Source organism: Meles meles, chromosome 15 (assembly GCF_922984935.1).
Source record: "Meles meles chromosome 15, mMelMel3.1 paternal haplotype, whole genome shotgun sequence".
NCBI classification, from domain to species: domain Eukaryota; kingdom Metazoa; phylum Chordata; class Mammalia; order Carnivora; family Mustelidae; genus Meles; species Meles meles.
This window is the reverse complement of record NC_060080.1, coordinates 56841462-56854017: the sequence shown is the minus strand read 5'-3', so window position 1 is coordinate 56854017 and position 12556 is coordinate 56841462. Positions and strand designations below refer to the sequence as shown.

General features: G+C 42.4%; 1 protein-coding gene across 4 annotated transcripts in view; it reads left to right on the top strand.

Moving 5' to 3' along the window:
• Positions 1–12556, top strand: part of MEIS1 (Meis homeobox 1) — a 132993-nt gene that overhangs the window by 26239 nt on the left and 94198 nt on the right. For all 4 annotated transcript variants that reach the window (XM_045979503.1, XM_045979502.1, XM_045979505.1 and 1 more), the window contains exon 7: positions 2734–2845. In XM_045979503.1, coding sequence (XP_045835459.1) covers positions 2734–2845 — 112 coding nt within the window. The remainder of the gene's footprint in view (positions 1–2733; positions 2846–12556) is intronic.

Here is a 12556-nt window from a genome sequence, read left to right as displayed (position 1 = left end):
AGCTATTTCTGATACTTAGACTTTAATCATGCTTAATGAACTGAACTAAACATAATTCTTGTTCTGTTTTGGTAACCTTGTGGATTTTTCCTAATGCTCAGTTTTGTATGACTATACCATTCTTGAAATGCTAATACCCCAAATGCTAATTCAAGAGAGGACCACAAAAGTTAGATTTCATTTCAGAGAAGGGCATTCAGTATTCACAGGCCTCTCTGGAAGAGCAAGGCAGTGAGAAGAGTGATATTAGGTGGAAAATATTGGCTCCTACCTTTGGTGAACACACAAATTTAAACATATAGGTTGCACAAAATTTGGATAAACTGAGGTGGAATCCAACATTTCTTGCATGAATGCCTGTATAATGTGGTGATAGCTGTGAGAAAAGAGGAGCCCGGCATCTAAGACCCAACACAATGAAAATGCAATGAATCGGAATGCCTCACAGATCATAGCGGAATCAGAATTTCCAGCAAGGAAAATCTTTTCATGGTGAATTAAGTGGTGGATGAAGAAAAATGGTGATGAAAAAAGGTAGGCACAGATCACAAACACTGGGCTCAGGGCTCACTGCTGAAGATTTAAGAACCTTAGCTAAAGCTATGCAGAATAGAATGTGGAAAATTGAATTTACTAAACAATTAAGCATTGAATTAATCTACATCCTGCACAGTAGAAAAGTGGGGGAGGGAGCAGAGCAGAGCGGAATAAATCAGTGGAGCTCATTAAAAGATAGTGAATATATCAGGTCTGTTGTAGCATAAAGGAGGACAGTTTCCTGTATAACATGGAATAATTCTTGGGTTCTAAGTCACCTTTCTGGAGTCCTAGTCTTAATCAGATTAACAAACATGCTTCTGATGAGGTTATTCTGTTGCTCTGTATTTTAGCTTGTTATCGGTAGCTTTTCTATTAATTACGAGTCAGATCACCAGTCAACAATAGTAGTGAGGGACAACATAAATAAAATGAGAGAGCCCAGGAGATGTCACTCGCAGGATCTCATGCATCCTGAAACTCCCACGGGTTCCTGCAGCCTCCCACATGCCTTGCCGGTCTTTTGTTCAATTACAGTTAATGCAATACTTTGCCATTTTCTCCTTCTAATTATATTTTCAAGTGGGATTTGTAGCACATAGAAAAACATCCTTTTACATGTCGAGGCACCGGGGTTTTGTGCCTGGCATTGTCTGTCCCCTGGGTGCTGTACCATTCTTTCTGCAGAGCTCTGAATAAACAAGTCCCCCTTTTAGAGCTGCAGTTGTACAAACTGAAAATTTATGCATTAACTGTTTGCATTCTGAGCATGTGTTCCAGATTACGTCTTCCAGCATTCTTCTGACATGCTGCAGAATGCGTGTTTGTCAAAAGCTCCCCTCTCATGGCGCTCCTATCTTTCAATCCCAGCATCAGCGGATCAATTAGCACCATTTTTGAGAATATGCATAATGGTTGAGGCGGACACACAGTGGTGGCTCTTTCTGCGACTCTGCTCCATTCTGGGGGGGCCACGTTAGTCTTCTGGCCAAGGTTGTAGAGTGGGTGGCAGGCAGGCATCCTCTTCAGGAACGGGGACTCTTCCCTTTGATTGGTACACAGCACGCCTGGGCCCTTCCCCTTTCTTTCTCTGGGTGTCACAGACATTTTGATCCCTCAGCCTTTCTTATCTTCTCTGGGACATGGAAATACTTCTCGAGACATAAGGGAAGAACATTCTGATTTTGCTAGGCACATTCAAAGCTTCGGGAGGGTCAGTAGACTTTACTACTACGCAGCCATGAACGGGGACAGCCTGAGATTGAGACGAGGTAGGCATATTTTACACACAAGATCATCCTGCCTTGCCACTAATAATCTTGGAGACAAACACCACTTCCCAGCCGAGGACCGAGGACCAGCCCGTGCGGGATGACCAGTGACTCATAAGACTGTTTTTGAAAGCTAGCACTAAAAGCTAATTAAAATCTTTTCTGGTGATAAAGGGAGATTTGGGAGAAGTGTTGCCATGATTGTTTTCCCCAAGAATTTAATTTACTGCCAATTTTTCCTATCTGAATGTTACTTTCAAATGCACCCAGTGATAAGAAGCAACATCTGTTTTCCGTTCAATAGTACAAGAAGGCTCGGCATGGGGCTGAGTGTACACAGTCCATGTGAATCTATTGTTATTCTCATTCCTTTTTTGTCCCTGTGCCTGGTCCATTTGCCATGTACCATCCGGCAAACAGCTGACACATACTAGCTATTATGGACCCTGGCCTAATTGTGAGTCTTAAAAGCTCTGCCATGTTTGTCTTCCAGGATGAATCAGAGGCCTCTGTAAACCACAGTGTTAGAGACCACTGCTCTCGTTTTTGCATTTTCAGAACAGGAGCAGACTGTCGTGCCAGAGGGTTTGTTGACGTTAAAAATATAGTCAGAATCAAGTGGCAGCACTACCCCCCGCCACCCCCCACTTCTTTGCCTGGAACGTTTTTGTTCTCCTTGGTAATAAAGCATACAATTACTTATAGAATAACTATTTGTAGATATTATTTTAGCTCAGAGGCAGAAACTAGCCAATTTTAAATGTGCCAACGTAGCTCCGAGCTGGCGCCGTTTGTGGAGGGGATCGGGAAAGGTGGCTTGGCCGTCCGGCCTAGGCTTCCCTGGCTTCGTCACTGTATGATGGGATCCCACCGGACCAGTGTTAACAGACCACTCTATTTGGATTTCTGATTTGTGCCCCCACAGCCCTCTTGGAACAGAGATCATGATGACACGGCATCGACTCGTTCGGGAGGAACCCCGGGCCCTTCCAGCGGCGGCCACACATCGCACAGTGGGGATAACAGCAGTGAGCAAGGTAGGAGAGGTGTTCTCATTCTCTCGTGCTACTCGTTTCATTTTTAAGGGTTGAAAAATCAGAAATGTCTAGTTAGTTCCTATTAATCCAGTTTCTCCTAGAACATAAGCCCCTTAGAGTAAGGGAATCAGCTTCTCTTATTTGTTTCTCCAGACCCTTTCTTCTTTTGTGCCCACCCCAGCTGCCTAACTGGCCGTCACCTGCTCACCTCCAGAAAACAGGGTCGGTGAATTGACTGGGGGCAAGATTAGAGGAGATTAGAAGTTCAAGTGTGTGTAAAGAGCATGCCCACTATTACCCTGTGATACAAATAAAAAAGTCTTTTTATTACCTGCCCTTAGAGGCTTCTCAAGAGATCATGAAGAAACATCTTTCACAATTCCAAGTCAGTGATGTCTTCAGATGCTTAGAAGGCCGTGGCCTTTTGGGAACCCACACTGGGCTTCCCTCTCCAATGGGTTGAGGCTGTTTTTTTCCAGATTTGCTTATCCGAATCTCTTAAGTGCTTGACTTCATTGCAAAGTCAGACTACAGGGAATTAGGGAGAAATGAAAAGAAGCCAGATCCATTTAGCTCGTACTGTTCCTTGAATGCACATACCTGTGTGTGTACTTGGGTGTCCATGGCTATGCACGTCTGACCATGACTAGTAGGAAAGAAAGTTTTAACACGTAGGTCATCTTCAGCGAAAAGGTGAATGAGTATTAAGATGCCTGAACTGCCTTCGTCGTTGAGACCCACTGCAGGGGAATTTTGCGTTCAGTTAGTGCAACCAAAGCTTAAGAGCGTATTCTCTATTTGAATATAAAAAGACGGCTTTACTGAAGTTGACTCTGAGCCCACAGTGAGTGCATACTTTAAAATCCGGTGTGATGATGGTGTGCCACTAGACAACAAAAGAATTTTGTTTCTCACATACATTGGGCTGGACCAATTAGATTTGCAAAGTCTAAAATGAATTTGACATCATTAATTGGAAAACAAAATCAGGAAATTCTTTTTTTTTTTTTTTTTAAGGCACGTGTTTACTACTTGGACTGGGAATAACTTCTATACATAGAATTTTAAGCATCTGAGATGTTTTATTATTCAAAGGAAAGTTGCTGACTTCACCACAACTCTGAGTGTAGTAAAAAATGGAGCACCACGATAGTAAACGCGTTGAGAGCTGAGGCAGAAACATGTAACCTCTGACCTCTGACTTTTACTGGAAACTGATACGCAGCATAAATCCACGGGGCCTTTTCTCTTTCAAGTGTGTGCGTGTATGTGTGATGGTGTTGCTGCTCCTGGGCTAGAACTAAGGTGATGTCGGCACTTTCATTGGGAAGCCCTATTTTCAGCTTCTTCCATGAGTTTCCAAAAAGGTGGAAAAGGGATCTAAATTCTTCTTCCTGTACTCCAAAATTGCTACATGAGGTCATAGCCTCTTGTTTTATCTGTTTCTTTTTCTTTTTCATTTCTTGCTTTAAAATATATGTATTATCTATCATCTAGGAATAGGCAGGTAGCTTAGCTGCTGCTTTGATGGCTTGCGAACTGCTGAAACGGACTTGAATGTAAAATTGTAGCATATACACTTTCTCAAACATAATCTGATGAAAGCATTTTGAGAGGCCAAAGGCCCTGTCCCAGTTCTTCCCCTGTGACATGTCATAACAGGGAATTAGGAATTTTGCATGTTTCCTTTTCCTTCAACAAGTGTTATACAAAGGTCAATTTAATAAGGAATTTGATCGTAACCTGGAGACATGTCTCTTTTACATTACCTGAGTTTTCTGATTACATTATTTCTCCTTTGTACTTTTCGTATAAGATCACCACCTATTCTGCTTTTTTTTTTTAAAAAGAATTTTCCCATAAATGGTATTGTCTGAATGAGCTCCGTTGAGCCTTTCTAAAACAATCCTGGCCCCATTTGACAGAGGAGGAAAATAAGGTGTGGATGCACTGAGAGCTTTGGGGTGGTCTCGGACAGCATCAGACCCCAAATTTCAGTTTCCTGGTTATTTGTCTAAGATTCTTCTCCTCATGTCCTCTTTCTTGGCTCTCCACTGAGGAATCAAGCCAATGACTCCCCCTGTGATCCAAAAGAAGCCTTCTATGTAGACTCCCCCCCCCCCCACCCGCCCCAACACCTTGAGAGCCAGGGCACAGGAGGCCCTCCTGTGGTCTTACCTGCCCTTCTCTGTGGCTTCTCCTCCTGGACAGTGTGCTTTCTCTCTGACTACATGCAGAATGATGCCTGCAAGTGTTGCCACCACTACATCTGTGCATTTCCATGCCAACCGTGACCCTTCTAAACCTTTTTTCATCCCTGAGACCTGTGGAGCTGGGTCTTTGTGCAGCCTTCAGATTAACTGTGCACAGTGGCTTTTCCATGTTTGCCCTGTCTGCCTTTTCTGGCAGCCATAGATATGTAAGCTGTGCCAGCATTTGGCCCGTAATGCATGTCCTAAATAGTTATTTACACAGTTTGAGTCCATTTTAGTCAACTGGGTAAATAACAGCCCTCTTCAAAAGATTTATAAATCCATAAATATGTCTTTATACATACCCAATAGACAGAAATAACTCAATCTGTCAAGAACATATCCAAAGAGGTGTTTCCCCCACAGACAGGAGTAATACATATTTTAAAACTTTCTCTACTGTATTATTTGTACTGTGTTTCTTTTTCCTCATTCCTTTTCATTTTTCACCACTTCATTATGGCACCTGTGGTACAAAAAAAAACAAAAAACAAAAAACCAACAAACAAACCACAACAACAACAAAAAAACCAAAAAACAGAAAAGAAATCCCTAGGATCTAGTCCTCTGTTACCTTATCTGCGCATGACGTAGGCATTAAGCAGGCTATATCTCAACCAAGTCCTGTTCTTTTGGACTTTCAAAGTTTAAAAAAAAAAAAAGTCATTCAGGAAATTTGTAATGTTCTGACAGATTTCAAAATACAGTGACAATTCCTAGTGAGCCTTCCAGCAATTTGGGGGATTTTGAGTGCCTGATAACTTGCCAAATTAGCGGCTGTTGTGGTTGATGGAATAGTTTTAGTCCAAATTTTTATCTAAGCATAAAAATATAAAACAGAAAATCCAATGCTGGGCATTCTAAAAAGAGTACATGCAAGATACATAATTAAGAAGATGCTAAAGACTATTATTCTTCAGGGATTTGATGTTTATTTATGATTTACATAATATGCTTTCCCCCCAACTCAAACTGTTTATCGTGGTAACTTTTCTGCTGGCCTCTACTTTCATTTAATATGAACACTTGTGGCTGTTTGCAGGAAAGTGATTCTTTGACAGGGAAGCCCTTTAAGCTGGCATTGAAAAGGAAGGCCTAACACCTGTATTTGGTTGGGGGTTCGGGTGATGTTGCTCTGACATTGATTCTGGGTACTCCTTAGCTTTGAGGGAGCTAAGAGCACTGACGAAGCTACGACATTGGATCCTGATTTTATCCTTGTCTCTTATTTGCCCCTTTCCCATTCCAGAAGAGAAAACAAGTAAGCTTAGAAACACTGAAGTAATGGTCAGAGTCAACTCCAGGATCTTGTCTCTTGGCTTTGCTTCGTGACCCCGTTAGGATGGGCTGTTTTCACGACCCCGGGCGGGGTCTCACAAATAAGATGAGGTGCACATTGGCAGATACGTGACTCCTTCCTCTGTCTTTTTTCTCCTACCACGGGCGGCTGCCCTACTGACCAGAACCAGGGTCTCCTCTAGGAAGCATGTGGCTTGGAGCAGGAGAACACCAAGCACATTTGGTGCCTCGCCCCACTGTATTTGAACTATTTTCCAGGAGGGTTGCCATAGTCACTCTATAACTCACAAGCAGCTTTCGTTGTGACTGACCATGGTTTGCATTGGGCATGTCTTCCTTTTTTTTTTTTTTTTTTTGGTTCAATGTCAAGAGAGATGAGTATATGCTAGCAATAAAATAACACAATAACATGTTAAGGGCTGTCTGTCAGTGTAGGCATTTCCAACACTCACTTCGTAAAAGAGATCGCAAAGGTTCAGAGAGGCTAAGAGACTTGCCCAAAGTCATATACGGGTCAGTAGTAGAGTCAGGACCCCAACCCATACAGCGTGACTCTAGGGCCCATGCTCCTGAGGCCTGTGTCCTCTGGTGCTTTCATGTGGCAAGGAATGGGAAATGGATCGTTGATGAACCCTCTTTCTCTTACCAAGTTGAGGCCTTTTTCTACAGTGTCTGTACCAGGCCCGGCCCTGGCTCTGTAATGGTGACAAGAGCTGGTAATAGGCTAGAGTCAGCGTTAGCCTCAGGGGGGTTATACTCTGCTGGGGAGAGAGAATCTAGATTCTTGTGTTAAGTAGAATGAGAGAGTCACAGAGAAATGTGATGATTGATATAATTAATTTGTATTATGTATTAAGAGCTTATACCATTTCTCTCATTCACAGATTTATTGATTTGAAACTAGGAGCATACAAGATAAATAAGGACATTTCTCTTGCAGAGCATTCCCCATTTAAAGCTCATCTCATTTTCCTCTTTTGTGAGAAAAAAGAGAAAGTATTATTTCTATGTTGAAATTTGATATAAAACATATCAACTTGAAAGGGCTTTAATGATTGCTGAAACCTCTAAAACCCACTTCTGAACTCCTCCTTTTGGGGGGCAGGACTCAGTTCAACAATAGTATCTTTGCTCCCACTTAAAAATAGAAAAGCAAAACCAGCATGTTTCTTTAAAGAGGAATAATTGAAAAGTATTGCTATTTCTTTATAATAATGTGTGATAGTTGCAATGCCTCCAGTGTGCCCCGCCCCCCACCCCCCAACTCCAGCTTTTGTATGAGTTCAGGCAACCTACAGGCAGAAGGCAATCCCATTTATTATTGAAGGGAATCTGAAGGCAGTTGTTTCAGGCTTGGGAGACCAGCAGGCAGAGCTGGCTGGGAGGGGGGCGGGGAGCAGGGAGAGGGGCAGCGGGGAAGGGCCACATTACGTTCCAGATGACTAAGCAACGATTTATATACCAGCTCGCCTTTTTACATGAAGAAGAAAAGTAATAACAGCCCAAACCCGGGCATTTGAAACAGTCAGCTGTCCGATGAATAATGGGATAGGTGGGAAGGAGCGCTCTGATTGGATGTCTTAATGAGCACATTTCTCGCAGAGTTTGGGCTGCAGTTCCCCTTGACCTTTGCCCTTTATTGACCAAACTGACACTTCATTTTTCACATACTTCCAATTATGGCTCGGCTTAAGTGTTGCCCTCCCTCCTTTATTTCTTTCCTATGGACAACTTGAGAGTGGTTGAGGCCACAGAAGATATTTTAATTTGAAAAACTACCGTAGCAACTCAGGTTTGGGATGTAATCTGTAATCTGCAGTTTTTCAGATGAAAACACAAAGTGAACGCTGCTTGTTTAGAAACAGTTTTCTTTGCCTTTTTTTTTTTTAATCCCAACCGATTTTTAAAAGTGTTTATAAGAACCTCAGAACCCTGTGAATCAAAAAAAAAAAAAAAAAAAAAAGTTTGTTTGGGTTTTTTTCATTCCATTTGTCCGCTGGTCAGGGTAACTTGAATGATCTCTATTTGTTCACACTTACTTGTTAAGTCTTATACTTCTGCGGGGACTTCTTGTATTTCAGTGGTGCCCTAATGCTTTTTGACTAATACGCTTCGGAGAGAAAAGTAAAATATAATTGTGACCACAGGCCTTCACCCTGAGACCACTGCAGCCCCGTGTGTGACTTTAGTCACACTTCATGTTGGGCTGCAGATTAAAGAGTGGCCTTTGCGTGCAGTGGCAGGCAGAAGAGGAAAATGATTTCCTGATGGGAAAAGTCAGGTGTAAAAAAGAAAGGGGAAGTTATTATACTCAGCAAATCCCTGTTATCAAAAGGTCCATATCATTAACTTATCAAACACGTTGAACGAGATGGATAGACAGAGAACTGTTTTTCCAGAACAACCCATGCTATATATTCAACCTTTCCTTTTATTGACTCATCAAATGCGAGTAACTGTTTTCTGTTCCCCATTCTCTTAACTTCTAGCATCATGAAAGCAGGTCATCTCAAAACAAAGCAAAATAACTTTGTCATCTAAAGAGCAGTAGCTGTATATTTAGGGGGCATGCACTTGGCCATGAGTGTTTTCACAGAGAGTGCATCTTCTGACTATTAGATGACATCACTGGTAAGCTGGAAGTCAGTGTTTTTCATCTTAAGCAACTGAAAAATGCCTCTGAAATTATTTACTCCCAAATATATTTCCCTCCGACACAGAAGTATTTGTTCCAAAAGTGCAAGAAGTGTTACCTACTTTATTATGTAGCCCTCTGGCATATCCATGGCATAATTTTACTATAATATGGTAATAAAAGAATATGTAAAAGGCAGACAAAGGTTCTGTCTTTTTCTGTAAGGTGACCTCTGTTACCAAGTAACTGCTTTACTTATGAGCTTATTAAAAACTCAAAAAATGAGCTTTTCATACTTCATAGGCATTGATGTGAAAATGAGCTGTCCTGTGAGTAGTTTTCTTGATCATTTTTAGAACAATTGATTAGCCAAAGAGCTCCTGTCATTAGTTGACATTGACTGATAGCAATTTGTCACAAGCTCTGAAGGTCAGCTACACAGTTGGAGTTTCAGCCTGCCTTTAATTGACCTTTACTGATTCCATCCTCATGTGATTGGCTTTGAATAGGTATGACCCTCGATCGGAAGAGACAAGGCATTTGTCACCACGGTCATTTCTTATATTTTCTGTTGATTGCTCATTTTTATTTATGTGTGAACTCACGGTCTGGATATCTTATTAAATTTATACTCTAATTTTTGAAATATGAAAGGTGTGATCCTTGTTAACCATGGCCTGAAAACCACAATTCTGTTTTCTCCATGGTCTGCGGTGTGAGAGTGGACTCTGTGAGTCGTGTAGACTTGGCTGCTGACACTTGGCATTGTCACCCGTGCGGACACTGGAGTTTGGTGGCATGGGATGGATGCGTGCACGTCACGTGGAGTTTTGTGGTTGTCGCTGCTGTGGTTGTCTCTTAAGAAGTGCCTGCTCTGGGATGACTTGTAGAAGTTCTGAAATTATACCCCAGTTCTCGGGCTTTCCTAGAATTAATTACATTGGCCTCTCGAGAGTCACGTGATAGTTTTAAATAAAAAAATGAGTAAAGAATTATATGAACGTTGATGTTATGTCAGTTCATTGTTTGGCTCTGCAGCCAGGAAGTATGAAAACTTTTTTAAAAAGGTATCTTCCTGTCAGTTTTCCTCAGCCTGCTATAAGTTAGAGAAGGCCTCTCTGGCTGCTTAGAGTGTTAGCTTTTCGCTGAGAGTGGAATAGATGTTCTATCATAGTGGACTCAGAGTTCGTTGTTTGTAATGCTCCATTCTTTCTTCCCAGAACTGTAAGCTATTTTCCACCAATGCATCACGTAGAGAAGAAATATTCCATTCTTCTATTAATAGCGTGGGTTTTATTACCTCGTGTTAATGATAAAAATGGCGACCTGAGCTTTAAAAACCTAGATGCTAATGTGTCATTATGTAATTATTTAATGCAGTTTCTAATGAAGGCCTTTTTTCCCCCCTCATTCTCTCTCCCTTTCCCTTCTTGATTCTGTGTTGGGTTTTAAGCTATATGCGGTCACTTGTTTTTTCAGATCAGCCCTCCTAGGCGTTCCAGGGCTGCCACACACAGCCCATCTGGCCCAGCTGAACCCATGTTTCAGTTGCTACCCAGGACAATACACCAGGAGAGGACCCACCGTCCCGGGTGGTGGATTCTTCACCCCATGTCATTGTTGGCAAGGCAGAAATGAGGAAGTTAATTTTAGGGAACTATCCATTTAATGTAGCCCAGATAAAAAGAGTTTAGAACTGTTATAGCTTTTGCGGATAAGCCACAATATTACCAAGAGCTGTATTTAAGGGGGAAAAGTATAAATGTATCCATTCTGGTCAGGTGGTCAGAAATGAATTAGGCGCTGACCGTAAAGCAGGTGTTCCGTACGAGGCTCTGCGAATGTCTAGGGCGTAGTATTTGCCCTCGGGAAGTTGGTGTGTGCTACCACGAGCGTCAAGCATATGTAAGTGGAATATTCTCTGAATACTGAACATTTTCAGGGAGCTGTGAGTGTATTTATTTCACAATAGGCCAATGACCCAGACACGGTGAACTCTGGGAGGAGGGCTGTTGGCTGAAAGACAAGGTGGGAGACATTTAGCCTAGCTGGCACAGGGACCCCTCTCCCTTGGTCCTCGGACTGCCATAAAGGGTCAGTATCTGGTGGGCCCTGTGAGATCCACGTTGATCCATAGCCCCGTCTCAGGAACTTGGTTCAGCCCTCCCACATAGCCAGGTGGCCACTCGGGGCCTCTGCTGCCTGAACCGCTGGGGTCACCATTGCCCTCTCCACCGTTAGTCACCTGGCTGCCAACTCTTACTCATCCTTTGCAGGGAACGCTGACATTTTGGGGACTGGCAATCTGGCAAGGTCAATGGTTGGATGCCTTGTCAGTGTAATATTTTTATTAATGCATAAAATAAAACACATAGGACTACAAAGGAAACTAATTATATTGAAATTCAGTTATCAAAATGTTTTAAAAAACAAATTGTAATACAATGATATAGTGCCTTGTTAAATATGTATTAAATAACGAGGTCTAGCAGTGATTCTATCGTCTACCACATTTTTGAAATAGTGAGGAATGTAAAATGATGTTTTAAGATGTTTGTAACAACTATATTGTTGTATGTAAATATGATTTCCTTTGGTGACAAAGTCACAGGTCTTGCTAATGGTTCTTTGGTTTGTCACTTACCTAGATACGTGCTTGAAAGGAATGCTTATTTCAGTTAGAGGTTAGTGAGAATAAAATTTGGATCTTTCCCTTTGCAAGTAGGAAGATCTTCTGAATTTGAACCCTGGGCCCCTTAAGTGGGGAGGGTCTATGTAGCCCTAGTTAAAAACTTCTGAACTTAGTTTAAGTTTAATCTGCAGGATGTATTCTGTGAACTCCCAGATTGGAGGAAGTCACCCTCTTCTGTGTTGTCCTGGTATCCTGTGTCTTATCCTTCCTCATACACTGAAGTGAGCCGTTTGTGCACCAGCCTCCCCAGGATGGGACTATGTCTTCTTCATCTTTACATCTCCTCCCAGGGTAACACAGGGTCCTGTCTCAGCATTCATCATTTACCCTACCACAAGTTCCCTTAAAAGACCCTAAAATGTTGCAATAGTTATGGGCACATGGCCATGGGTGGGTAATTATTTACTCAAGAGGATTGGGAACCCTCATGCTTTCAAACTGTGATTACACTACATTCTCTCAGCCCTGATTTCTTCTGGGTGCCAGATGGCTGATCACATGGCAATCCCAGTCAAAATGTAAATAGACACTGAGGTCTTACCTGTCCTGACTCCCAGAGATACACTTTCACAGAAGCACTCAAGAAGAGACTCAATGGCTAGTCCTTTCAGAATTGGTGGTAGACGGGTTTGGGGATGTACCTTCAATCATGGTGCCCACCCGATCTCCAGTTCTGCCTGCTCCTACTCTTGGGCACCATCCTGTGACCCCGAACAGGCTTCCAACAGGGGATGGGTGGGGACTAGCGGGAACATTTTAGGGTCTTTGAAGGGAACTCACAGTAGGGTGAATGACAAATGCTGAGACAGGACCCTGTGTTACCCTGGGAGGAT